This window comes from Herpailurus yagouaroundi, unplaced genomic scaffold (genome assembly GCF_014898765.1).
Source record: "Herpailurus yagouaroundi ecotype Mexico unplaced genomic scaffold, PumYag 222, whole genome shotgun sequence".
Classification (NCBI taxonomy): Eukaryota; Metazoa; Chordata; class Mammalia; order Carnivora; family Felidae; genus Herpailurus; species Herpailurus yagouaroundi.
The window spans coordinates 9,951,614-9,979,282 of NW_024412453.1; the positions used below are offsets into that span (position 1 = coordinate 9,951,614).

The 27,669-nt window shown below is 44.2% G+C and overlaps 1 protein-coding gene across 1 annotated transcript in view; it reads left to right on the forward strand.

Annotated features, from left to right (window-relative positions):
• Positions 1-27,669, forward strand: part of GSPT1 (G1 to S phase transition 1) — a 39,471-nt gene that overhangs the window by 5,718 nt on the left and 6,084 nt on the right. Inside the window, exons 2-14 of the mRNA XM_040459020.1 lie at positions 10,899-10,943; positions 11,058-11,099; positions 11,833-12,060; positions 13,059-13,092; positions 16,251-16,328; positions 18,309-18,489; positions 19,120-19,274; positions 19,672-19,812; positions 20,891-20,984; positions 21,996-22,076; positions 25,855-26,028; positions 26,904-26,993; positions 27,169-27,337. Of these exons, the coding sequence (XP_040314954.1) occupies positions 10,899-10,943; positions 11,058-11,099; positions 11,833-12,060; positions 13,059-13,092; positions 16,251-16,328; positions 18,309-18,489; positions 19,120-19,274; positions 19,672-19,812; positions 20,891-20,984; positions 21,996-22,076; positions 25,855-26,028; positions 26,904-26,993; positions 27,169-27,337 (1,512 nt within the window). The remainder of the gene's footprint in view (positions 1-10,898; positions 10,944-11,057; positions 11,100-11,832; positions 12,061-13,058; positions 13,093-16,250; positions 16,329-18,308; positions 18,490-19,119; positions 19,275-19,671; positions 19,813-20,890; positions 20,985-21,995; positions 22,077-25,854; positions 26,029-26,903; positions 26,994-27,168; positions 27,338-27,669) is intronic.

Below are 27,669 nucleotides of genomic sequence, written 5' to 3' on the forward strand. Positions count from 1 at the left end.
GGGGGGGGGGGGTAGTGTTCTTTCCACCAACCCGTTCTCAGCACCTCTCAAAACTCTGCCGGTGAAAACAGTATGGAACAAAACCAGCAGTCCTCAGTAGGCCCTCAGAGGAGGAATTGTCTCCAAGATGTTGCACGTTGTGTCGTGGAACTGGAATTTTAAAGAGAAATATTCTATTTTGTAGTGTTTGGGTTTCACTCAGTATTTTTTTTTTTTTTAACATTTATTCATTTTTGAGAGTGAGAGAGACAGAGCATGCGTGGGGGAGGGGCAGAGAGAGTGGAAGACAGAATCCGAAGCAGGCTCCAGGCTCTGAGCTGTCAGCACAGAATCCGACGGGGGTCTCGAACTCAGAGTGGGAGATCATGACCTGAACCGAAGTCGGAGAAGTCGGACGCTTAACCGCCTGAGCCACCCGGGCACCCCACTGAGTATCTTTTTGTAGGGGAAGGATTTTCTTTCTTTTTTTTTTTTTTTTAACGATTGAGCTCTAACTCATCATAAAATTCACCTTTTAATTTTCTGTTAATGTTTATTTCTTTTTGAGAGAGAGACAGTGTGAGGAGGGGAGGGGCAGAGAGGGAGGGAGACACAGAATCTGAAGCAGGCTTCAGGCTCTGAGCTGTCAGCACAGAGCCCGAAGTGGGGTCTTGAACCCATGAACCTCTAGGTCATGACTTGAGCCGAAGTCAGACGCTTAACTGACTGAGCCACCCACGTGCCCCTAAAACTCACCACTTGGTGGATGCTCATTAATCCCTAGTCTCTCAAAGGTGACCTGTTCAGAGCCACCAGAGTGGAGAAGATCCAGAATCAAAGTAATAGTGTTTCGTCCAGAAGAGCTCTTACATTAAACAGTGCCTGTCGAAACTGATAGATATGTTTATATAGATGATAGATAAGGTTCTTATGATCTGTTTTTCTTTTTAAGACTGAAATGCCTTCCTTTCAATAACAATTCCAATGTTAAGGCTTTTTTAGGCTTTGATGGGCTAGTAAATGGCATCCAGTAAGCAGAGGAAATCGGGGAAGAGTATTGTTACTGGGGTGTCACTTTTGCTACGGAGTGTTGTACCTGGTTATTTCTTTTCTTGACTTGCTGATTTCTAGACTACCAGATTTGGGCTCTTGTTTTATGATTTCACATGCTGGGTTGGCTGGCGCGTGGGGGTTTAGGGAACAAGTAAGGTGTCAATAGTCCTGTGCCGGGCCCAGCAGCTTTTGAAACTGTTGAATGTTTGGGAAGAAACCCTCTTTGGGGCAGGTTTTCTTTAGCGTCGATAGTACATCACTTTTTGCATTCTTTTGTCCTTTGCTTATTTCTCAACTTGTCTGGAATTGTACTGCGTGAAAAGACAGCAATTAAAATCTGTCATGTGAGTTAGGGAAATGTAGAGGACAGATTTTTAAGCCTCGTTTCGCTTGCTTTTGTTTAGTGGGGAGGAAAATGGCTTAAAGTGTTAACATAGTAGTGTCCTGGTTGAAAGAGAGAGGAGTGAAAAAGAGATTGGGTATCCTTTTGGGGGTGAGTTAGCAGGATTAGAATGGAATGTTTGGAGCCGGGAATCTGTTTTGCTTAGATATACATCTATGTAGCAGTTAAGGAACAAACGTTTGCCTGCCTACAGAACACAGGATCCTGGGCTAGGCACTTGAAGGGATGCCGCCAAGATGATTAAATTGTGATCCTCAAGGAGCCTAGTAAGTGATCAAATACCCATTTTCCTCTCCTGGGAGACACAAGGTGGTAAGAGGGCCGTGCAGCGGGGTTGGAGGGCTTTCAAAGCTAAGAGGGGGAGCTGTTCTTAGATTGCCGTGTGTGATGATTTCAGTCTTGTCACCCTAATCCTAAAACTAAAGCTCTGTTTTCTGCTAAGTGTTCTGTGTGAAGACCTGGGTGTTTTTTGGATCGAGCTGCAATTCACATGTACAGTCCCCCTTTCTTGTGTTTCTGTATTCTGTTAAGTTTGTTAGGAATTGGCTGGCGTAGAGCATCGGTTACCTTTTATTAATCGAAGGGTGGTTGACACCACGGCGTGACTAGTTACAGGTGCACAGCGTCGTGGTCCCCCTCGCGGTGAGTAGCTCCACCGGTCACCACACTGCAGTTGTGATGCCATTGACCACGTTCCTGTGCTGTGCCTCTCATCCCCGTGAGCGACACTTTTCTTTTCCCACCGCGCGCCGTGGCTTTCATGTCAAACAGCAGCGAGACCCGCAGCTCCGGTGGTGTCTTTGGGGTCGGTCGATGTCGGATCGCACAGTCCGTGCCCAGTTCTTAACAAATCCTTGGGAAGCAAGAATTGGGCCACTAGTCGAAGGTTCTTGATAGTTCTGAGATCCTTAGCCTCCTTTTTTAGCTGCAATCATTGATTCATACCAAAGCTGCTTAAAAATTTTGTCTTTGTTTTCAGATTTTAACCAAGCAGGGCTGGGCTGTGGATGTATTTGGTTTTTTTCGTAAATGGCTTTGTTCTAAGGAAACCTCATTGTTTCATTGCTCCGGTTTAAACCAGATCCCCATCGTAATGCTACTTTCAAGGTGACAGGAACACTTAGTAAGGATTTTCTGAGCATCTTTCAGTAGCCTGGCCTAAGAGTGGTGACACCAAATTCCAAACGACATACCGACTAGGTAATTGTGTCCCTTCACTTGAAACACAGTGCATACCTTAAATGTCACTGGGGTGTTTCCTGCTTGACCGGCGCTGTAGAACTCCGGTGGGTTACCGTGCTGTTAAGCGGTCTGTGGCCGCCTCCTTTGGGTAGTGATTTGGGTTGTGCATAGCTGTTTTCTCTTTGTACCTTATTGGGGCTGTCTGAAATGGTTTCACTGTGTGTATTTTAAGTATGCCTCTAGTTTTTTGGTTTTTTTTTAATGTTTATTTATTTTTGAGACACAGAACATGAGTGGGGCAGGGGCAGAGAGACAAAGGGAGACACAGAATCCAAAGCAGACTCCAGGCTCTGAGCGGTCAGCACAGAACCCGATGTGGGGCTCGAGCCCAGGGACCGTGAGATCCTGACCTGCATCGAAGTCAGACACCTGACTGACTGAGCCACCCAGGCGCCCCCCCAAGTTGTTTTTGAAGTGGGTGGGATATCACTCCCAGACGTATGTTTGAGGGGTGTTTGGAAAATGTAGTGGAATTTTACTCTTTGAGAAAGCCTGCTCACGTTGGTATGTGGCATTGCTTTAGGGACTGAATAAATAGGACCTTGGAATGTTAGGGCCAGACAGGACCCTAGCAGTAATACAGCTGCCTCTGGATAAAGTAATAACCTGTTTATGGATAAAGAAACTGAAGCCTAGAGATGCTAAGGGAACGCGAAAGGTCTCTGGCGGCTTTAATGACATGGTTGGTTCTGGAATCCACATTTGCTAACTGCTAGTTCAGTGCTCTCTGCACGCACCCCACTGTTTAATGATGGGAAGGAGGGTGTTCCCAGAGGTGGCGCTCCAACCAGCATGGATCTTCTCGCTCGCGAACTTGCCTTGTATTTCATTCTTAAATTCCTGTGATGATTATGGGGCTTTGACACGCTCGTTGTAGTAATAAATTTACTGAGCAGTTACCACTTGCTTAATGTGCCCGTACCTTCACTATACCCTCCTGAGGCATAGGTCCTGTTAAAAGCATTTGACAGATACGAAAATTCAGCCTCAGAGAAGCTAAGTAAATGAGCAAAGTGACATCCAGGAATAAACGAAGGAGCTAGGATTAGAATCTAGGTCTGATTTCACAGTTTATTCTAGCGGCGCCTGGATGGCTCAGTTGGTTGAGCATCTGACTCTTGGTTTCAGCTCAGGGCGTGATCCCCCTGAGGGTGGAGCCTGCTTGGGATTCTCTCTCTCTCCCTGTGCCCCTCCCCCTGCTCACCCTCCCTCTCTCAAAAAAATAAAAAATAAAAGCTTATTCTAGTAACGGTTATCCTACTCGCCCTTTTCTTGTGGTTTGATATTAAAAGATCTTTTTAGCTGCGATACTTTTTCCGAAATGGAGCCCAAGAGTTCGTGGGCTGTGGCACAGTCTCTGTGTGCCGGCTCAGTGGTAGCAGAGAGGCCTTCTGAGAAGAATCGAGGCTCTCGTTTAAAGGAATAGTTTGAGGGGTGCCTGGGGGCTCAGGCGGGTAAGCACCCAACTTCGGCTCAGGTCATGATCTCACGGCTCTCGAGTTCGAGCCCCGCGTCGGGCTCTGTGCTGACGGCTCGGAGCCTGGAGCCTGTTTCAGATTCTGTGTCTCCCTCTCTCTGACCCTCCCCCGTTCATGCTCTGTCTCCCTCTGTCTCAAAAATAAATAAACGTTAAAAAAATAAAGTAATACTTTGAAATTGCTTCTTCGTACATTTTAGGAAACGATGACTTAAATGATTTCAGTGGTTCTGGTCACTGCTGTCTGTGACATCGTGCCTTGTAATTTTAGAGTGTTCGGTATTAAGGCAAAACCACGGACCTGTGTGTGTGTCCTGTGGCCTCTCGTTTCTGATGTCTGCCTTTACTGGTTTCCGGTGTTGTGTCTGGGAGACAGATCCCCCCGCATGCAGTTTGGGTGACACTATGTGGCCGCCCGAGCGCTGGCGAATTCTGAGTTCCTCACTCAGACCGTACTTGAGCATCTCTTGAATATTGTTTCTCTGAGCCCTTGTTCCAAAGTGGGCGCGGAGAAGGTGGGCCTTCCCCGGGCCTTCCTGGGAGAGCGGTGAGGCAGGCGGGCCGGGACCGCCTCACAGACTCCGTGTACGTGACCCTGTACGTGACCGGGCTGGGGAAGCAGCCCCCTGGAGACCAAAGGGAAGCCGGCGTTAACTTGGGAGAATCAGCCAGCGGTGCCTCTGGGCCCTACAGGACAGGCTCTGTACCAGCCTGTGGGGACTGCAGGGGTAGAGAACGGAGGGAGGCTCGGTCACTCCGGAAGTCTGTCCTGTCCTTGGGAACCAGACTGACGTGTGTGCACCTGTACTTGAAGGCAGGGTCCTAGCCGGAGGAGTTCTGCCGAGGGATCCTTAGCCTTCAGGTGGTGGGCCGGCCGGGGAGTGTGATAAAAGTGCAGGATCGGGGCTCCTGGGTCACTCGGTGGGTTAAGTGTCCACTCTTGATTTTGGCTCGGGTCATGAACTCATGGTCCTGAGATCGAGTCCTGCGCCGGGCTCTGCGTGGACCTTGTGGAGGCTGCTTGGGATTTTCTCTCTCTCTCCTTCTCTCTCTGCCCCTCCCCTGTTCCCTCCCTTTCTCTCTCTCAAAATAAATAAACATTAAAAAAAAAGTAGAAGATCAGGTGTGGCAAGTTTGTGCCAGAATTGAGGAGAATGTGTATGCAGGCTCAAACTGCCCGTGAGGCTGTTCAGTTAAAATTAGATAAAGTTTAAAGTCCAGTTCCTTGGTTGCGGTACCACCTCTCAAGCGCTTAATAACCACCTGTGGCTAGTGACTCTCCTGTCACAGCACTTGGAATATTTCCATCATTGCAGCAACTTTGTATGGGGCAGAATTCTGTCACACTGTTTTTCTCATTTCTGTTCAGTGTAAGACACTTGGGGCATCTGTGACAGCACTGAAGTTGTTTATTTTTTTCCTGAATGAGCACACCATTTAGCGAATAGGACTAAGGAATTTTAGGTAGGGTAGCTATTTTAAATATTGCTGTTTAGGGGCGCCTGGGTGGCTCAGTCGGTTAAGCGTCCGACTTCAGCTCAGGTCACGATCTCACGGTCCGCGAGTTCGAGCCCCGCGTCGGGCTCTGGACTGATGGCTCAGAGCCTGGAGCCTGCTTCCGATTCTGTGTCTCCCTCTCTCTCTGCCCCTCCCCTGTTCATGCTCTGTCTCAAAAATAAATAAATGTTAAAAAAAAATTAAAAAAAATAAATAAATGTTAAAAAAAATAAAAAAAATTAATATTGCTGTTTAGTGTATAAGGCAGATTAAAAATCAATTTTATATCTACAGCAGTACAAATTTAAATTACTAATTTATGAACTATACAGAATAAGCACTTTTCAAGAATCGGCCAAACATTTGTGTTGGAAACATATAACTTGAGTGAAAGCGTGGCTTTCAACCTACCGCCTCTCAGGGCCTTGACTGACTTGTGCCGTATGATGAGCTAGCATAGTAGAAGTCTGCATGGTGAAGTCCTTTTGATCCATGAACACAGCTTTTCTTTAGTTAGTTATTCAGTTATTTTATTGTATTTGTTTTATTGATTGATTGATGAATGAGTTCCATGCCCAATGTGGGGCTTTGAACTCACAACCCTGAGAACAGAGTCTCACACTCTGTTGACTGAGGCTCCCCCTTATGATCAGATCTTTTAAAAATATTTGTATTCTTTTTGAAAATTAAGGTAAAATCTTAAAATTAACCATTTATTTATTATTTTTTTTTAAATACCTTAAAAAAAATTTTTTTTAACGTTTATTTATTACTGAGAGACAGAGGGACACAGAGTATGAACAGGGGAGGGGTAGAGAGAGGGGGAGACACAGAATCTGAAACAGGCTCCAGGCTCTGAGCTGTCAGCACAGAGCCGACGCGGGGCTCGAACTCACAAACTGTGAGATCATGACCTGAGCCGAAGTCGGTCGCCCAACCGAGCCACCCAGGCGCCCCTTAAAATTAACCATTTAAAAAAATGTTTATTTATTTTGAGAGAGGAGAGAGAGAGAGAGAGAGAGAGAGAGAGAGAGAGAGAATGAATCCCAAGCAGGTTCCATGCTGTCAGTGTAGAGCCAGATGCGGGGCTCGAACTCACAAGCCATGAGATCATGACCTGAGCTGAAATCAAGAGTCACATGCTTAATCAACTGAGCCACCCAGGCACCCCTAGAATTCACCATTTTAGTATATGTGCTGCCGAAGCGAGCACTAGAATTCACCATTTTAGAGTGAATAATTTAGCCAGTGTTGTACCACCATCCTCTCTAGTTCCAAAGCATTTTCATCACCCCAAAAGGAGTTCCGTACCCATTAAGCAGTCACTTCCTAGTCCCCTGTCTTCCTCCCAGCGTCTGACACCCACCAGCCTGCTTTCTGTCTCTGTGGATTTACCTATTGTGAACATTTTACGTAAGTGAAATCTTACAACAGGAGACCCTTTGTGTCTGACTTACTTCACCATGGTCAAATTTTCTCTCATAATTTGAAGATTCAGATTTTCATCTTTGTTAAACCACAGGCAGTGCTTCTCGCTTGACAGTGTTCTGGTGAATTCTTTCACTTCCTGTTTTAAAATTTGTGATAATGTACCTAGTATCACAGCCGGTTCATTAATCTTCCTTTATCGTAAATTATAGTATTAGTTTTCCTTTTAATTTGGGGTATCGCAGTTTTACTCACTGATACACTCTGATAACTCTCCCCCTTGATGAGATTTGTTCTGTTTTCCAATACTTGACCAGGGTGTATTTCTGAACATGGAAACACCTTTGGAAAATCTGAAACCGTGATTTTGCTCCTCACTTCTTGGGAGGTTTACTGTTCTTTTGCTATTGGGTATGACCTGTGCAGGACTTGAGAAATCACATCATCTGTTTGCTAACCACGAACAAATGAATGACTCTGGGCCCAGACTCCTCAGTAGCCAGTAACATCAGGATGTGATCTGCATCATGAATATGACCTGAGTAGAAGGAGCTGGAAAAGGTTGTCTGTACATGTGTGCGCATGAGAAGACTGGGTACAACTATATTGAGAAGTTAACCTATTTTTTCAAATGTTTATTTATTTTTGGGGGGGGGAGAGAGAGAGAACGAGTTGGGGGAGGGACAGAGAAAGAGGGAAACAGAGGATCCGAAGCAGGCTCCGCACTGACAGCAGGATCATGACCTGAGCCGAAGTTGGACACCCGACTGACTGAGCCACCCAGGCGCCCCGAGAAGTTTAAATTTAAAAGAACATCTTGGCTATATCTGAATTTTCTGGTTCATTTTTCCAAAAATAACAGTTCACGAATGTCACTAGCATTGCCATTAGATTTATAATGTGATTCATGTCTGAATGTATGGAAAGCTTTTTTCCATCTTGGGAAAGTATGGTCAACTTATTTTGGGGGGGCTCTTTAATATCATCATTGTGTGATACTATAATTTTTTTAAAAGTTTTATTTTGGGGGGGGTAGAGCACAAATGGGAGAGGGGCAGAGCGAGAGAGGGACACAGAATCCGAAGCAGGCTCCAGGCTCTGAGCCGTCAGCGCAGAGTCCAGTGCGGGGCTCGAACCCACAAGCTGCGAGATCATGACCTGAGCCGAAGTTGGACGCTTAATCAACTGAGTCACTCAGGCGCCCCTTCATTGTGTATATATTAAATTTTTTTTTTCAACGTTTTTTATTTATTTTTGGGATAGAGAGAGACAGAGCATGAACGGGGGAGGGGCAGAGAGAGAGGGAGACACAGAATCGGAAACAGGCTCCAGGCTCCGAGCCATCAGCCCAGAGCCTGACGCGGGGCTCGAACTCACGGACCGCGAGATCGTGACCTGGCTGAAGTCGGACACCTAACCGACTGCGCCACCCAGGCGCCCCATTGTGTATGTATTAAGCACTTGATTGTGTTTGGTGGTACTTGACTCTCTCTGTACCAGCCGTACAGACTTAAGGCAAACGTATTATACATGGAAGATGTTTTGAAAAATAAAACCTTGAACAGATGTTCAGTATGCCGCATTCTGCAGCCACGGAGGTGGTCTCGTGACGGGTGTCACTATCCGGAGACGTGCCTTGCGGTCTTCTGCAGTATTGTGTATTTGTTAGCCTGCGAGCTGGTTCTGGAACGGGGTGGTCAGGGGTACGTACTGTTTGGTTTTGTAAAGGTCGGCTGCACTTCAGGGTGTCTTACTGCGCGATGGGGAAGCCCACTGTGCCAGTCGTCTTTTTCCTGCCTTAAAACAAACACTACCTCCTCGCCGACTCTGTGTACTTGTGCTGAGTGATTTCTCAGCAGACGCTGTCTGACGAAGGGCGAGTTGCTGCTTGTCTACCTTGAAAAAGCCTAGTGGGTCGGATTTGTCTGAGCGTCAGATGGGAGTGGTGGCAGCCGTCCCTTGCACGGTGCTTGTGGGGGGATCAAGTGAGTCAGAGCCTCAGGGCTTGTTAGGAATCATTGGGAGGTACTGGGCCCCCACCTCCAGCACCGTGTAGATTTGTGAGCCTTTCTGTCCGGTCTGGCCCGCATTTCGTAGTCCGTTGTGCTGGTTGAGAGGGTTGAGTTTATTCCCAGCACGTGTTAGGGGGTCGAGACTCATGTGTTGAGTATCTGCGTGGTGCCAGCAGTTACTTCACAGACACCGGCGAACAAGTGTGTTCCCTCCTTTAATCCTGTCGGCGGTCCTGTCGGGTGGGTGGTATGTCCTGTCTGTAATTGCAGCGAAATAACTGCGTCGCACGACGTCAGGCGACAAGCCAGCACGGAGAGCGGGGGTCAGCTCGGTGCTGGCCCCTCACCGCTACCCATTGCCGCCCCCTCTGGCCCTCGGGAGGCATGTGGACTTGATGCCCTTGGCACTGGCTGGCTTTCTCTGAAAATGGAGCGGTTTCTCTTTACCCTGCCCATGAACTTTCCTTTGAAATGGAAAACGAGGAAAGGTTAACCTCAGTTCTGTCTGAAGTATGATTCCTGTCCCCTTCCAAACCTCGTTCAAATGATTTTTTTCTTCTCTTCTGTTAATATGCTGCTAATCACGTAGGCCGGGGTCACTCAGACCTTTCGCTCCTCCCCCTCCCGTCCGATGATGCCTCTGTTATCTTTGCGATTAACCCCTCCTCTCTAGTTGTACTGCTCACTTGTTCTCATGACCTGCCTTCCTGCAGTGAAGATGTTGGTCTTTCTGCCAGTGGTGTTCTTTCCCTCCCCGATGAACGCTGCACTACCCTTACCTTCCCAGGTGACGCTCAGCCTGTCACTTCCCTCCTCGGAAAAAGCTGGTAGCTCTTTTCCCTTTCAGGAACAGGAAATGACCCTCTTCCACACTTCACGTTATTGAAGGTTGGGCCCCAATCTTTTTCTAGGCTTACAGGTGTTTCTGGGCAGTGATTTTAAATATGAGCTGTGCAGTTTATGAATTCATTATTCTTCGTTAATTCGTGCGTAGGATTCAGGTGACTTCAAATTCTCTGATACCTTTTGCGTCTTGGAGATTTTTTTTGAAGCCAGGGCGCTTTCATGTTGGAGTATCATTTAGATATGAAAAATAAACTTATGCGATTGGGTGTCTGTATGTATTTGTCCTACATCTCTTCCAGCGGGGTCATAAGTAGACTTGAAGTGTGACAGCTGTGGAAACAGGATTGTTGCTTGATCTCAGAATTCTGCTATAGGACAAAACTGGCGTCATCGTCATCACCTTTTCTGAGATGTTGTAAGGGGTCGTTTGCATTTCGAGGACTCTATGTGTCTGTCCTTCTTAGTTTATTGATATCAGATAGAATTTATTCAAGCACCTTGATGAGAACATATGTGATTATAGAATCTTAAAAAGAGCTTAATCATAGCCTTCTCAGGCTGGAGCTACCAAGAAAGAATCTAGAGAATCTAGAGATCTAGAGAATCTAGAGAAGCACTGGGTTAGGCAGTCTGGTTAATTTGATCAGCACTGGGTTGCGGCTTGCTTTTACAGTATCTTTGAAGGAAGAGTTTTATGAAGCAAATTAAGAGAATAACTGTGCCTTTATGAATACATTTCAGTTGACAAAAATGTTTTAAAATTGGCTGTATCAGTAGAGTTTTTTAAAGGATTTTTTTAAACAGAGACTTCTAATTTGAACACCTGAGTTAGTTCCTGTTGGTTTACATTATTGAGGTTTTTGTTGTGTTATTGAAATCCTGTTTTTACTGTGTCTTAAAAGATACGCACAAATGGATGCATAGGACTTAATTTTTAATAGAACTTATTTCTATTAAACAGCACCTGCGGAACCTTCCCAAGAGGAACAGTCGTTGCTATGCGAAGGTAATTTTCTATGCTATGACCCTTCGAATGCTTAATGGAGAAAACATTAAGTTGTCTCTGTGTAAAGCCTAGATATTGTTTCGTAAATGTATTATATCTCACTTTCTTGTCTAGGTTCAAATTCAGCTGTTAGCATGGAACTTTCAGAACCTGTTGGTAAGAAAATTTCTGACTGTATTAATACAGTAATATGAAACCCTTTCACTCTCAAGATAGAAGGTACAAATGTAAGTGTTATGGTTATTGGAATGCCTACATTTAAACCTGACATTGAGTCTTGGCTGTTGGGATTTAGAAAGCACTAGCTGGACGTCAGCGCTGCCGCGATAAACCGAGCGACGGCAGATAGAGACGAGCGGAGGGCAAGAGTGCGAAAGTCAGTTTAAGGGCTTGGGCTTGTTCCATTTCCTTGGTGAAAGGTTTCCTTCCTTTTTGTCATTTGCTTACTGTTAAGGGTGTCCTGTTCCCAAGGTGATTGATGAAGTTGATGCCAAAGTACTTGCAGAGGAAAAAGCAGAGATCTCGTAAATCCTGTGTTCTGATTTTAAACTTTGCTGCTTGCCCTCTGTCAGGGCATCCTGACCCTGGGACAACTGGGCTGTTAGGAATGGTACATCTCCTGTTTACATCTTGTGTGGCCTCATGGAAATGAAGCTTCGTGAGGATGGCAATCGCCCATAGTCTCTGTGTCGGCTCTGGTACCAGAGTGGGGCCGGGCTTGAAAGCCATAATCCATTTCTGTTGTGAAAGATTTTCTTGCTTATGTTTCACTAGACATTAGGAAATGGAACTAAATATGCAAAATACGTTAGTTGTTTGAAGGCATCTGTGTTTTGGAGTACAGACTGTGATTCTTTTTCAGAGTACTAAGTTAAGTGTCTTATTTCAGTAGAAAATGGGGAGACAGAAATGTCCCCAGAAGAATCATGGGAGCACAAAGAAGAAATAAGTGACGCAGAGCCAGGGGGTGGTTCCTTGGGAGATGGGAGACCCCCAGAGGAGAGCGCCCAAGAAATGATGGAGGAGGAAGAGGAAATACCAAAACCTAAATCCGTGTTTGCACCGCCAGGGGCTCCTAAAAAAGAACACGTAAACGTAGTATTCATTGGGCACGTAGGTAAGTTGCACTCATAGCGGTGAAAGAAATGACCGGTCATTGGGGTACATCAAACAGCTACTTGGAGATGTTTAGTGAAACTGAACTGAATTAATCTGAAAGGTTTCTGATTTTTAACTCGATAGGTTTTTTTTTAAGCTGGCAAAAAATTGCCAGTGCTTTGATTTTGAAGGTGGGACAGAGAAATAATTTTGTGATGGCACAGAAGCAGGAAGAAAATTAGCTTCAGTATATTTGTATGTGATCCACACTGATGGCGGCTAAACATCTTAAGACATTTATGAATTAATATCCTAGATAATGTGCTTCCTTTTTGGGGTGACTTCAGTTAATTTGTTTATTTTATGGGCTTCATCTAACCTAGATAGTTTCATTTTGTCTGACCTAGGAAATTAATTTGTTGTGACTTCTAGATGCTTGTCAAGTTGCTGGTTAGCACGAAACAAAACCCTGTTTAACAGACTCACACATTCCCTGACCATCTGACTTATCCCCCAAATTGTGAGAAAACACAGAATTATGTGTTCTTTTTTCCTTCCCTTTGCCTCTGCTTCCTCCTGAATATAATGCTATACCACACTATTTTAGTAGCAAGGACTCCCTCTGAAATTTATAAAGGAATGCCTGTATTTGCTAAAATTAGGGAAAGGCACACGACCTAAATGTAGTTCATAGCTCTTCGGGTGCTTTCGCTCTCCCCTGAGGATGCCCTTGGGTAATTGATATTCTGTTGCTGCTGTGCTCTTAGCTGAAGGTCAGAGAGCAGTCTGTTCAAGAATCTTCTTTATCAGTAAAGTAGTTCTCCATTCTTCTCTACCATGAGTACGAGTTCGTCATTGTTGAGCTGGGAGGGATCTTAGCAGCTTCTTTTGCAACGACATCATGTAATTGTATGTGCTAAGTGGTACCTTTAGTTGTATTAGTGTATATAGTGGGTTTTGTTTTATTTTTTTGTACACCCATGGTTTGCACATTATTGATGATGTTGTTACTTTCAGATGCCGGCAAGTCAACCATTGGAGGACAGATAATGTAAGTCTGTATTTTTTGTTAAGTAATAGAGTTAATTTGACTGAATAAATTTGGGGCATTGTGAACATACAGTCATACAAAGGAAGTCAAACAGGTCACCTGAAAAAGTTACAAAGACATTACCTGTAAGGAAAGCTGATGTTAGTTAAGAAGGAATTTCTGCAGTGTGATCAGTTAGTATTTTCTACATTTTTTTTAATGTTTATTTATATTTGAGAGAGATACAGACATAGCTTGAGCCGGGGAGGGGCAGACAGACGCAGACAGTCTGAAGCAGGCTCCAGGCTCCAAACTGCAAGCTGTCAGCACAGAGCCCAGCTCGGGGCCCGAACCCATGAGCAGTGAGATCATGACCTGAGCCGAAGTCGACCGTTTAACTGACTGGGCCACTCAGGTGTCCCAATCGTTAGTATTTTCTGATGGATTTTAGGCATTCCCTAGAATTCTTTTATCACTGTCCCACTCTCATAGAACATTAACTAAGTGTTTCTGAATGCTGTCTTTCACATTTTTTAAAATAAAAACTAAAACAGAACCCTAGATTATAGGCAGTCTTAGTTTGCTTTGAATATCATTTTCTTGGGAATAATGAAAACCAGCACTTAAATCGGGTACTTGGGCAGGGGGATCTCATTTTTCCATATTCATCAGCTCTTAAATCCTAGGTGGATTGATCAACGACAGGTAGTCTGGCTCACATGCTAAGATAACTTTTTATCATATGTAGAAGCTATGTAAGTATGCAAACATCATGGTTGACCTTTACAGTATATTCTAGTATTGAAAATTTTATTTTTAAAGTTTATTCATTTTTTTTTTTTTTTTAATTTTTTTTTCAACATTTATTTATTTTTCGGACAGAGAGAGACAGAGCATGAACGGGGGAGGGCAGAGAGATAGGGAAACACAGAATTGGAAACAGGCTCCAGGCTCTGAGCCACCAGCCCAGAGCCTGACGCGGGGCTCGAACTCACGGACGGCGAGATCGTGACCTGGCTGAAGTCGGACGCTCAACCGACTGCGCCACCCAGGCGCCCCAAAAGTTTATTCATTTTGAGAGAGAGAGAGAGAGAGAGCACACAAGTGGGGAAGGGGCAGACAGAGGAGAGAGAGAATCCTAAGCAGGTTCTGTGCTGTCAGTGCAGAGCCTGACATGGGGCTCTCTCTCACTAACCTGGATCGCATGACGTGAGTCGAGACCAAGAGTTCAGACACTTAACTGATTGAGCCACCCAGGCACCCCTGAAAAATTGTTTTAAGTAACAGGTTTTAGAATTTGGGGGCACCTGGCTGGCTCTGTTGGTGGAGCATGTGACTCTTTTTTTTTTTTTTTTTTTTTTTTTAGAGCATTTGATTCTTGAACTCAGGGTTTGGGATAGAGATTATTATTGTTGTTGTTTTTAATTATATTAAAAATTTTTTTAATGTTTATTCATTTTTGAGAGGAGACAGAGTGTGAGCCGAGGAAGGAGAGGCAGAGAGAGAGACAGAATCTGAAGCAGGATCCAGGCTCTGAGCTGTCAGCACAGAGCCCAATGAGGGGCTCTAACCCACAGACTATGAGATCATGACCTGAGCTGAAGTCGGATGCTTTACCGACTGAGCCACCCAGGCGCCCCCCGTTTTTCAAAAAGGTTTTACAGTTTTAATCCCTCCTACATTAGACCCCTTTTCTTTAAACCGTGTCATCCATCAGAGGATCTCAAGGGCATATCTTCATTATTTAGTAATCTTATTGGTAATCTTGGCCAACTTCTGAAAATGTCTACAACACGCCTTAAAATAGGGTAATAAATAGAGATCCTTCCATCAATGGATGGAAGTGTTGGGCCCGTTTGATTTTGTGTCTTAGGAGAATGTATATTTCTTGCTTATGGGCTGTAATTTTCACGGGTATTTCACTAGGCTTCTGTGCTCAACTGGTTAGGAGCATGCACTGTAGATGACTGCAGAGAACACAGAGATGAGAGCTCAGAGGAAGGCTTTGGTTTGGATTGAGTCCAGGGAAGCAGTTCAGTATTACTAAGGAATTGTTTTAAAATTATAATCTTACTTTGACAATATTTTTAAGTATTGAATGTTGAAATGTATTAATAAGACTGAATTGCCTGAGCAACACTGTTAGAATTATTTTCTTTTATGTAGTATTTCTATTTGCCCTTGAGAAAATGTTTATTCTGAAATAAGTTTAGACTTAGAAGTTTACAAAGGAATAGTACCGAGTTCCCATATAACTTTCTTTCAGCCTGCCCTACGTGAACGTTGTTAAATAACCATGGTACGGTCGTTAAACTTGGAAGTTCGCATTGGTATAATAATCCTATTAACTAAACTCTGGCTCTTGAATTTTACCGGTTTCTCCACACATGGCGTTTTTCGGTTCTAGAATTCCACGTTGCGTTTAGTTGTTCTGTCCTCCAGTTTCCCATCTTTGTCTCCTCCAGCTTGTGACATTGCCTCGTTCTGTCTCCCATGACTTCATCATTTGAAGGGTGCTGTTTAGGACGGTCTTCAGTATGGGTTCAACTGATACTTTTTCACATTTAGATTGTGGCCGTACATTTGGGCAAGAATCTCAAACGGGATGTTGTGCTCTTCTCAGCATCCTGTCGAGGGTGCCTCATGTCAGTATTCAATGGGTTTTCTTTTTTTAATTTTGTTTTATTCTTTTTTTTTTTTTTTTTTTTTTTTTAAATTTTAGAGAGCATGAAGGGCAGAGAGAGAGAGAAAATCCCAAGCAGGCTTCACGCTCAGTGTGGAGCCTGATAGGGGGCTCGATCCCACCACCCTGGGATTATGACCTGAGCCGAAATCGAGTTGGACACCTAACCGACTGAGCCACCCAGGCACCCTTTAGTGTGTTTTCTCTACTACTGGTCATATTAGCCAGGATTACTTGGTTCATGTGTTGTCTGCCTGGATTCTCCATTGTAAAGTTATTGTTTTTCCCCTTTAAGTGTAGGGAGATAATTTGAGACTATGTAAATATCTTTTCCTCTGAAACGTTCCACGGCTTGAGCATCCATCAGTGGTTCCTTTATTTTAAAATAGCTGTTTTCTCGGGTTGAAATTCCCCTAAAGACCTTTAGAGTTTTCCTAAACTTCTCTGAGTAATTTATGAGCAATGGAATGTTTACTTTTGTTTTCTTTGATTGCAGGTATTTGACTGGAATGGTTGACAAAAGGACACTTGAGAAATATGAAAGAGAAGCTAAAGAAAAAAACAGAGAAACCTGGTATAGTATACCTTGACAGCACGATAAATGACTTTGAAGGAGACCCTGCCTGCTGCTTCTCTAGTCTCCTGTGATATAAGCGCATGAGGTCTGAGGTGGTGTCATAATACAGGAGAGGTGTCCTTTGCCCTCATACTGCACAGTATATTGGCTCCGGATGACTTCGGAGCCTACACAGGGAGCCTGGGAACATCCAAGTGTCAGTAATAGACTCGTGGGATAAATTCTAAACCATCCATTTGACGGGGTCATTACCTAACCACTAAAAAAACTGCACTTACAGAATTTGTGATAACCAGAAATAGAACTCAAGTTACAGTGGAATTTGGGGAGAAAGCAGGTGACATGATCTTACTTAGAATGTGATCAGTAACGACGTAAATTAAACCCTGGAAAGAAAAAAGAGTGGACAGAATTATTGACAGTGCTTGCCTTTGAGTGGTGAGAGAAAGGGTCAGTTTTTTTTTCCTTCTAATTTTACCTTTCTTTTAAAAGTTCAGATTTACCTGGGACATTCATGGTTTTTGTTTTGTTTTTTAATTGTTCTGTATTAAGGGAAAAGATCTTTATCAATGTTGTACTAAAAATGGATTATCTACTATGAAATACAGATGATGAGTTATCTAAATTAATACGTACTATTATGAATGCTTTGAACTTACATAAATTGTTTTCACATGGCAAAGAAATACCAGAATAATTTTTAGCAGGTAACCATTGCTCCCAGATGGTTGTTCACGGCTTTTGAAAAATATCCCTAGATAGCGTTACTTGTATTATACTTGGTGCCAGGCGATTATAAGAACTCACAGTGATATTGGCATTGGTACTAAGTATCCTTTCTGTGTAGTCAGCTTGTTTCCATAAATAATCTTTGCTTATAGAATATATATATACGGGTTTTCCCCCTGTATATCCAAAAGTAGAACATTCCTTTCAAATCTTTTGTAAGCCAAAATGGCATGAAGCAAAGAAGCAATTGTCATCGGTTTACCTGGAAAACATTTTTTGAGCATTCCCAGACCCGGAGAATAATCTCTCGGGCTTTTCTGATACCTCAGGACTCATCTGTGCTAACGGATACACACAATAAATGGCGATACGGCCCAGATGCGCAGACACAGTTCAAAGCTGCGACAGCTTGACGCAGAGATGCTGAGAGGCTCCTGGGGCAGAAGTGTGTGGTGTCGCCCTGGCCGCTCAGTGCGGTGTCTCGCCCTTCGCTGCAGAACAAACGCTGAACGCTAGTTTTGCTTTTCACTTTTTTTCGTTAAAAAAAAAAAAAAAAAAAAATCCTCTGAGTATCTTTCAGTTTGTAAGAACAGGTACTAAGGTAGGTTGTTTGTAAAAGCAAAGTGGCATAACATGAACTTTCAAAAATCATGGGATACCTGTAATTGCCTGGATATTTGTTAAAGCTCTAAATGTTTGAATCGCAATAATAAAAGTTTTATTCTATCAATTTTCATTTCTACCCAGTCCTATTCTTTCTTTTTTTTTTGAGAGAATGCGAGCAAGCGCACAAGTAAGCCAGAGGCAGAGACAGAAAGAGAGAATCCCAGGACGGGCAGAAGGAGAGACGGAGAGACAGAGAAAAAAGCAGGGCTCACCCAAGCGGGGCTTGAGTTCACCCTGTGTGGGTCTCAGACTCATAAATATTATGAGATCGTGCCCTGAGCTAAATAAAGTCAGATGCCGAATGACTGAGCCACCCAGGCGCCCCGTGATTTTTTTTTTTTTTATTTTAAAAATTTTTAAGTAATCTCCATACCCAACGTGGGGCTCCAGTTCACAACCCCGAGATCAAGAGTCGCACAGTCCACTAACTGAGCCAGCCGGGCGCTGCTGTCCTGTTCACGATTTAAATGTTGTATTCTGGACATAAAGCTGGATGTCCTCATTATACCTTTAGCGGTAGAAGACTATCTTAAAAACTCATATGTTCTTAGTGACATTACTCCTATTTCTAAATTACTTCAGGTACTTGTCTTGGGCCTTAGACACAAATCAGGAAGAACGAGACAAGGGTAAAACAGTCGAAGTGGGCCGTGCCTATTTTGAAACGGAAAAGAAGCACTTCACGATCCTGGACGCCCCTGGCCACAAGAGTTTTGTCCCAAACATGATTGGTGGCGCTTCTCAAGCTGATTTGGCTGTTCTGGTAAGACAGACCTTTCCGGTCCCCCTGTGTATTTGGTAGCAGCCCTGCTTCGTGGTGAAGTGTTTTGATTTTACCCTCGAATAGCTAAAACTCAGGTTGCAGCGAGCTGCAGCCTCCGGTCACAGACGTCACTTTTGTCTCACCTGCTCTCAAGCAATCTTTGAAATCGGATTCACGTAGGAAAACAGCGTTTCATCTTTTCTCTGCCGTCACTCCTATCTATGACCGTGTCAGAACTTAGTGTCTGCTCAGTCTCATGCCTGATCCGTTTTGCACATTTCCCATGTGCAGTGGGTACAAAACTGAATAAGAAATGATCTGTTTTCTCACGGCCTTCGGGCATTTTGCAGGGTCGTTCGCTTTGTCCATGTGCCGGCACTAAGTCACGTGCAGGTGTGAATTGTCAATTATAAAGGCGTGCTAGATTTTGGAAAATTAGGGGATCGGTACAAACGTGTACCAAAATCTTCAGCCATTTAGATATCGGGATGTTCAAAAGCATGCATGTTATAAGTCACTTATTTTTATTTTCTTGCAAAAAGCTTCGATAAAACTGAAAGGAAAGATACCCCGTTACTCGGAGGGTAGACGTGAATGTGTAAGAGTAAACTCTCGGATTTCTTGGAATAGGTCATCTCTGCTAGGAAGGGAGAGTTTGAAACTGGATTTGAGAAGGGCGGACAGACGAGGGAACACGCGATGTTGGCAAAGACGGCAGGTGTGAAGCACTTGATCGTGCTCATTAATAAGATGGATGACCCAACAGTGAACTGGAGCAGCGAGAGGTGAGCTTTGCCGTCTTCCTGGTCTGTACGGGCATCTTAGTGGGACAGAGGGTGGCTTTGCGACCGAGTGCTGTTTGCCCCTGCGGTTTTTCTGAAACCTTAATTTGTCGGGGGTGCCTGGGTGGCTCGGTGGGTTAAATGTCCGGCTTTGGCTCAGGTCACGATGTCGCGGTTCGTGAGTTCAAGCTCCGCCTCGGGCTCTGTGCTGACAGCTCAGAGCCCGGAACCCGCTTTGGATTCTGTCTTCCTTTTGCCTCTCCCCCTCTCATGCTCTGTCTCTGTCTCTCTCAAAAGTATAAATGAACATTAAAAAATTTTTTAACCTTAATGTGTTTAATAATGAAACTGGAGTTCACTTGTTTCATATTATAATGGAGTTATTCATAAATATTCATAGATATGAAGAGTGCAAAGAGAAACTAGTGCCATTTTTGAAGAAAGTTGGCTTCAATCCCAAAAAGGACATCCACTTTATGCCCTGCTCGGGACTGACCGGAGCAAATCTTAAAGAGCAATCAGATTTCTGCCCTTGGTACACGTAAGTAACCTTTGCTTCCGTTTAGAAAAAATTTATGTCTTTATAAGTAATCTCAGTAAATACTTTCTCTGACTTTGGCTTCAAAAATACCGTGACCTTTGCCCATTTGGTAATTGTGTTGTCTTTTTGTTAATTGAGTTGGGAGAGTTCTTTATGTACCGAGTAAAAGTCCTTTATCAGATAACTGATGTGTAGGTATTTTCTCCTCGGGGACACCTTTCTGGACGGTGTCCTTTGAAGCACAAAAGGTTTTAATTTTGATGAAATCCAGTCTGTGTTTTCTTTTGTTGGTTGTGCTTGTGGGGACATACTTGGGAAAACGTTGCCTAACTCAGGCATGAAGACTGAGCCACACTATTTTCTTCGAAACCTGTTGTGGTTTTAGCTCTTACAGTTAGATGTCTGCTGCATTTTGGGTTCGTTTTTTTTGTTAAAGTCTTGATTACTGAGCTTTCGTGAGTTGTTCAAATTGGGAAGTGTCTCTGAATTTTATTAGTATTACTATTACTATTTTTTTTTCCAAGGTGGTTTTGGCTATTCTGGGTCCCCTGAATATCTTCACGAACATTAACATCAACTTGTCACCTTGTTCCAAAAGGCAGCTGGGATGTTCATGGGGATTGTGCTGAATCTGTAGATCGCTTTGGGGAGCATTGCTGTCTTGGCAGTATTAAGCCTCCCAATTCATACACTGTAGCGTTACAGAGGAAATGATTTTATAGAATCCTGATTTTAGAGCTGGAAAAGTCCATAAAAATTAAGTAGCAGAATGTAGCCAATTTATTTAGGCCATTTGCTATAAAATATTTTCTAAATCTTAAGTTTATGAGGAAGCTTTGTTATATTTCTATAATATTTATTGTAATATATTGTATATTATAGAGCTATTTTGTTATTTTTTGCGTTTTCTGAAGAATGAAGGAAATGAACTGGATAATAAATTGGTTGAATGAGCGAGTACGTGGGTGGAATGGAAGTATTATTAGAACTGTTTTTTGTATAAAGTTACAGTCCTGTAATTTCTTAAAATTTTAATACTTCTGTTGATGCTCTTTAATGGATATTATTATGTTTTCAGTGGTTTGCCATTTATTCCGTATTTGGATAATCTGCCAAACTTCAATAGATCAGTTGATGGACCAATCAGGCTGCCAATTGTGGATAAGTACAAGGTACCCTGAATGTTCAAGAAATTGGGTTTTATGGGAGGTGAAGTCATTGTTTTGTGTTTTACATTATGAAACAGTCCTGATAATTAACAACATAGCATAGATGTCTCTCTTTTTTATTGTTTTTAATGTTTATTTCTTTTTTTTGAGAGGGAGTGAGATGAGGGAAGGGCAGAGAGAGAGAGGCAGACACTGAATCCAAAGCGGGATCCAGGCTCCGAGCTGGGAGCATAGAGCCCAACATGGGACTCGAACCCATGAACTGTGAGATCATGACCTGAGCCGAGGTCGGAGGCTTAACTGACTGAGCCGCCCAGGCGCCCCTGGAGGTCTTCCTTAGTGGCCATATGTTGTTTACTGATATAGATGGATCGCTATTTAATCAGCCAGCCTGCTTCATTTAAGCTGTTCCCCACTAAGCCAATAATCATTTTTTAGAGAGAAAGTCATACAGGGAAAAACTGCTGGAGGCAGAGGATTTACACGTTACGGTTGATGGATACTGACCAGTAGCCTTCCAGATACTGGGAGCAGAGTACGTGAGTGCTGGTCGGACCGCAGCCTCAGCAGCGCACTTTGGAAGTTTTATCGATGTCATGCTTTGCCCTCCTCAAATACTTCATCCTGTCAGTAGCTCCATGCTACATTTTTTGAACAAGTATTTTTCTAATTTTTTGTATGAGGAAGCAGGCTCAGATTTTCAGAGAATCAGAGTGAATTGAAACAAATAATTCAGATCTTCACATGTAAAATTCTGTGCTGTTTCCACTAGCATGCCTTTTTAGATGTCAGGCATCCTTCTTAGTGTTACAACTGTACATGTGCTGATGACAAACAATATGGAGTATTTGTTACCTGTCCCGTGTTTAAGATTAGTCCTAAGCATTCTGCCACTTGAGCTATAGATTTTCTTTTATGAGTAAGCCCCATAAGATTTCACTTGGGATTGTTGAACTGTTGTAGAATAGTAATAAAAGTCTGCAACTCCGTGTTTTTAATTTCGAATTTAAACAGGATATGGGCACCGTGGTCCTGGGAAAGCTGGAATCAGGATCTATTTGTAAAGGCCAGCAGCTTGTGATGATGCCAAACAAGGTAAGAATTAGTAATGGTCTTATTTGGATTTCGTCTTGAAAACAGTAGCAAGGAGCTAGAACTTTTAAAAAAAATTAGGGATTTCTGTTAAAAGAAAACTTAAAATCCATGATTACATTTTATTAACGTCATCTGCACAGTTTACTACAGAGTAAGTGGTATTACAGTGACCCAGTGACAGATGGGGAGGGGCCGGCACCATGTTAGAGCTAAAAGGTTTATCAAGACAGCTCTGCCTCTGTTCTTTCACAAGAGGCAGGTAGGGGTCTGGAGTGGTTAAGTGACCTGTTGCTCTTAACACATTGGGTTATCAAGCAAGCCAGGGACAAAGAGTCAGGTTTAACCATGGTATCATTGGCCTTTTTTTTTTCTTCTTCTTGTACATAATTACATTGGATACTATAAAATAATGTATCCCATCTGTGTTCCTTATCTGTTTTTAGAGAAGAGGGTTTGCCTTAATCGTAAATGAGTCTCGTGTGAATTCTTTCTTCCTATCGTTTTGTAAGTTGTTTACTGTTGGAGAGGGTTTCATTCAAACACGCAGAACCCCCATGAATTCTTCCTTTGTGTTACGTCTGACTGCTCAGTTGCTGATAATGACAGATATGTAACTAAGGAACTGTTACCTGCCTCCCAAAGCGGCCTTCTCTCCCAGCTCCAAAGATGTTTGTGTAGGAAAGTAGGCCTGAGCCATCAGAGCCTCCAAATAGAGATTTTGTTGGGTTTAAGGGAGAATTTCTTCACCATGCTTATTCTAGGCACAGTGAATTAGGAAAAGTATCCCTTGCCACTGTAACGTTTAGGTATAATTGGCGCCTTACAAATTGTACTTTGAGGTTTCTTGATACCTTATGCATTGGAGACTGGAGTAGCCTCTCCTGGTCTCTTTTTACCAAGGTATTTATCGCTGCAGTTGAATGTCAGGGACAGCGAATGAAAATAGTGCTCATTGTAAATCCGTAGAGCAGTCACACGAGTAGTTTGGTCGTGGTGATGGAAGGCAGATTGGTGGTTCCAAGAGGTGAGGGGACAGAGAATGGGGAGTGACTGGTTAATGAAAGGCACAGTTTCCTTTTGGGGTGATGAAGATGTTCTGGAGCTAGATAACTGGTGATGGTTGTACAATATTGTGAAATGACAACTGGCTGCCCCTGAATTGTACAATGGAAAGTGGCTGAGAAAGGTAAATTTCATGAGTGTGCCACCACAACAGAAAGAAAAGTACAGTCTGCTGTGAGCAAGTGACCTAGTGCCAGGCCCTAGCCATAGGGGAGGCATCCTCGTAGGCCCGTTACAGCTGCTTGCTGGGCAGGTCGCTGTAGCAGGGCTGTGGCCGTTAGGGAAGCCTTAAAAACTCCGTTCGCTTTAGTCCTGCTGAGTCTCCGTGGAACACAGTTCAATATTTTAAAAGACACAGATGCCTATCTTATGTTAAAAATTAATGGGGAGGTAACCTACGAAATGGGAGAAAGTAATTGTATGTCATTAATCTGCAAAGGGGTTAAATCCAGAATATATCAAGAACTACGGGGTGCCTGCCTGGTTGGCTCAGTTGGTTGAGTGTCCAACTCTTGATTTTGGCTCAGGCCCTGATCCCAGGATCATGGGATCGAGCTCCAGGTTGGGTTCCTCACTGAGCTTGGAGCCTGCGGAAGATTCTCTCCATCTCCCTCTGTCCCCTCCCCTGCTCACGCTCTGCTGTCTCTCAAAATTAAAAAAAAAAAAAATACAAGTCCGCAAAAAAAAAAAGAAAACAATCGACTAAAACAATGAGCAGGGGTCTTACACCTGTCTCCGAAGATGTGCAGCTGGTCAGCAGGCACCTGAAAAAGATGTCCGCGTCCCTGATCATCAGGGGAATGCAAATCGGAACCACAGCGAGACGGCGCCTTGCACCCATCAGGATGGCTACCGTCACAACCCCAAATAGCAGATGTCGGTGAGGGTGTGCAGAAATTGGAAAACCCTCGTACGCTGTTGGCGAGAATGTAAGCGTGCACAGCGGCTATGCCAAAACGTAACGATGTTTGCTCCACATTTTAAAAATAGAATAATTACACGATTCAGCAGTTCCACGTCAGGACATGTGCCCGAAAGAATGGAAGGCAGACCTCGAAGAACCAAGAACCGATATCCACAGCACCACTTACAAAAGCTGAAATGGAGAAGCAGCCGATCGTGGCCATTGACCGATGAGACAAACGAAACGTCTGTACGTACAATGGACTGTCATTCAGCTTCTCTGACATAGGCTTACAGCATGGATGAGCCTCAGGGGCCTTGTGCCAAGTGAATGGAGCCGGTCACAAGAAGATAAATGATGTATGATTCCACTTAGGTGAGGTATTTAGAGCAGACAATCCTTAGTGCCTTTTTTTTTTTTCCTTACTTTTTGAGAGAGTCCGCGCAAGCAAGGGAGGGGCAGGGAGAGGGGGGCAGAGGATCCCAAGCAGCCTTTGTGCTGACAGGTAGACAGCAGCAAGCCCGATGTGGGGCCCGAACTCAGGAACCGTGAGATCGTGGCTATGACTGAAGTCGGGCACTTAACCGACTGAGCCGCCCAGGTGCCCCTTACCTTTCATAAACCAAGAGAATTTGTTGGCCTCTGTCTTAATTTTTGAAACTGGATTAATTTAAAGATTGGACTGGCCGCGTTGCATTAAGCCGTAGAAGAGTGTGTCCGGGAGAGGGACTGTCCCGCTGGATCATTGGACAGAAAGTAGCAGACAGTACTTGTTAGTTTGTGTGCGGTGGGACTGCTGGTTTCTGCCCCTTTGTCCTGTTACGGTAAAGACTTTAGCTAACAAATCTGGTTCCATCTCACTTCTTGGAAGGAATTTCGACAGCTGTCAAGAAGGTCTAAGCTGCCTTCTGGGAAAGGAGAGCGTTTTGGGTCGGGGAGGGGAGAGGCTGGAGTGGAGCCCGCCCCGGGGGGGGTTGGGGTGGAGAGTGCATTCTGGATTCGCCGCCCCTCACCTGCCGTCACCAGGTTGTTTTGTTTCGGGGTGTGTGTTTTAAAAAGACGAATTCTCTCCAGGGGCAGAGACGGAGTAAAGTAAGGCAACGCTTGTGGGTGTTGCTTTTCACACTTTTTCCCACCGGTATGCTCTTTTTTAAGTAACTGGTAAGAGATGGCAGTTTTACCATTCGTGACGTTTGGTACATTCACAGCTGTCACCGCTGTCAAGTTCCAGAACGTTTTCAACATCCCAGAAGGAAATTCTGTACCCATTAGTCGGTATTCTTTTTTTTAATGTATATAGTTTTAATGTTTATTGTCGAGATAGAGCAGGGGAGGGGCAGAGAGAGAGCGAGACAGAAGACCCAGACAGGCTCTGCGTTGAGACCGCAGCCCGATGCGGGGCTCCTTGAACTCCTGAATCGTGAGCTCATGACCTGAGCCGAAGTCAGACGCTTAACTGACTGAGCCTCCCAGGTGCCCCTAGTGACTGTTCTTTCAAAGCTTAATTGTTCAGAAAACTTTGGAGACGTACACTCTTCAGATATCTGGGGTTGAGAGGTAGTAGAAACGGTGTCCTTGGGAATCCTAGAATGTAATCATCGTAATAAAAATGACGTTCATCAAATTCAAATCCAGATGTTAGATTCAGTGTTAATAAACGTTCTGGCTCATCCACGATTTGCAGGAAAATGTGGCTTGAAGGGACCATTCGGATCACGTTACATTCTGCCGTGCAGCGTGTGTGTCCAAAAACCTCCAGTTTGGGGTTTATTTGCATGTGGTTTTTTTTGTTTTTTGTTTTTTGTTTTCAAGCACAACGTGGAAGTTCTTGGAATCCTTTCCGATGATGTAGAAACTGATTCTGTAGCCCCAGGTGAAAACCTCAAAATCCGACTGAAAGGAATTGAAGAGGAAGAGATTCTCCCAGGATTCATCCTTTGTGACCCTAATAATCTTTGTCATTCTGGACGCACATTTGATGCCCAGGTAGACTAGTCATTGTAATTGCCTTAGCGGTCTTCACCCTCCACGTGCAATCAGAATGTAAATGCTCTTTGCCTGCTCACTGGTGACCCTCCATCGTGTGTAGCAGGGGAATGAGATAGGGCAGGTCATACATACATATCACGGCCACCGCGATGTCTCACACACACCCGGTCTTCAAGAGGTGGTATTCTTCGGAAGTTCCTTTTTATTTTTGGTCACCTGTTGGTAAGAAGTATTACGACTTAACATTTTGCTCAGAGCGTCCTTCCCTTGAGGAGAGCACAGCCACCTTGGAAATGAGGCTGTGTCTGTTTCTTCAGAGTAAGTCCCCTTCCAGACATGAAGACACAGGGTGTCCGTGGTCTTAGCTACGTGACCTCCCCACAGGGATGACGGAGCACGGCTGGCGTAGCTCACAAAATTTTCGAGTTCTGTCACGAGCTCCTGTGACTAGGCAGGATAGGTCTTGATGCTGGGTACGAGGCTGTTTACTTCTGCTGGGCCTTAGTCGTTGAGAATTGGATAAAACTGTGAAGCTCACAGCTGGAACAAAACAAATGAGAACCAGCTGCAGTGCCAGTGAGTTCCTTCACTCCTCGGGGTGGAGGTGGCTTGGAGAGACAGGCTTCTCCGGGTAGTCTGCCTGCTGGGTTTCTAAAGTCGGGCTGTGGCCTAGAAGGTGGGTAGGGGAAACATCTCCGCGGTCACGCTTGGATATCAGGCCGCTTGACCCAGCACTTCTAACTCAAAAATAAGTTCGGTTGGTGTCCTGCCGAGATGGTGAGTTCCACATTCCGGTGGTACGAAGTGGCTCTGCAGGACGGTCAGGTCTGTTTCACCCCGGGGATAAAGATGTGCATTGTTTTGTTTGACAGATAGTGATCATAGAGCACAAGTCCATCATCTGCCCAGGCTATAACGCGGTGCTGCACATTCACACCTGCATTGAGGAAGTCGAAATAACAGTGAGTCGAAATTCTTTGATCATTAAGAGCACCGGGGGCTTTGTGTATGGGTTCGGAGACCGTCTCATCTTGATCATGTCGGATCGGCACCAGTGAGGCACTTGTATCTGCACTCCTTGTCTTAAAGGTTCTTTCACTCGGCACTGTTGTGACCTCCTCCTTCTTTCTTGGACAGGCCTTAATTTGCTTGGTAGACAAAAAATCAGGAGAGAAAAGTAAGACCCGACCCCGTTTCGTGAAACAAGATCAAGTATGCATTGCTCGCTTAAGGACGGCGGGAACCATCTGCCTTGAGACCTTCAAAGACTTCCCTCAGATGGGGCGCTTTACCTTAAGGGATGAGGGTAAGAGTACCGCACGCATCACGAGTTTGTAGAAAACTTGGGTGCGTGTTTTGTGACAGATTCCTGTAACGTTTTGTGAGTGGAGGGAATTGAACAGCAGACAGAATCGGCCGTGCGTTTTAGCAGTATATGCTGTAGTTGTAAGAATCTTAATTTTGATCTCTTGCAAGGAGCGGGCTTTGAGAGTTAGTTTATTTACTAAGCAAGACCTTCTCTGAGGAAATTCTTTGTACCGTGAGTGATTAAAGCCCATCCTGGAGGGCTTAACCCTGGAAGGCACGTTTTTTGCCATACAAGCCTCTGCAGTAAAACCTTGTCATTTCTGTGGTCAG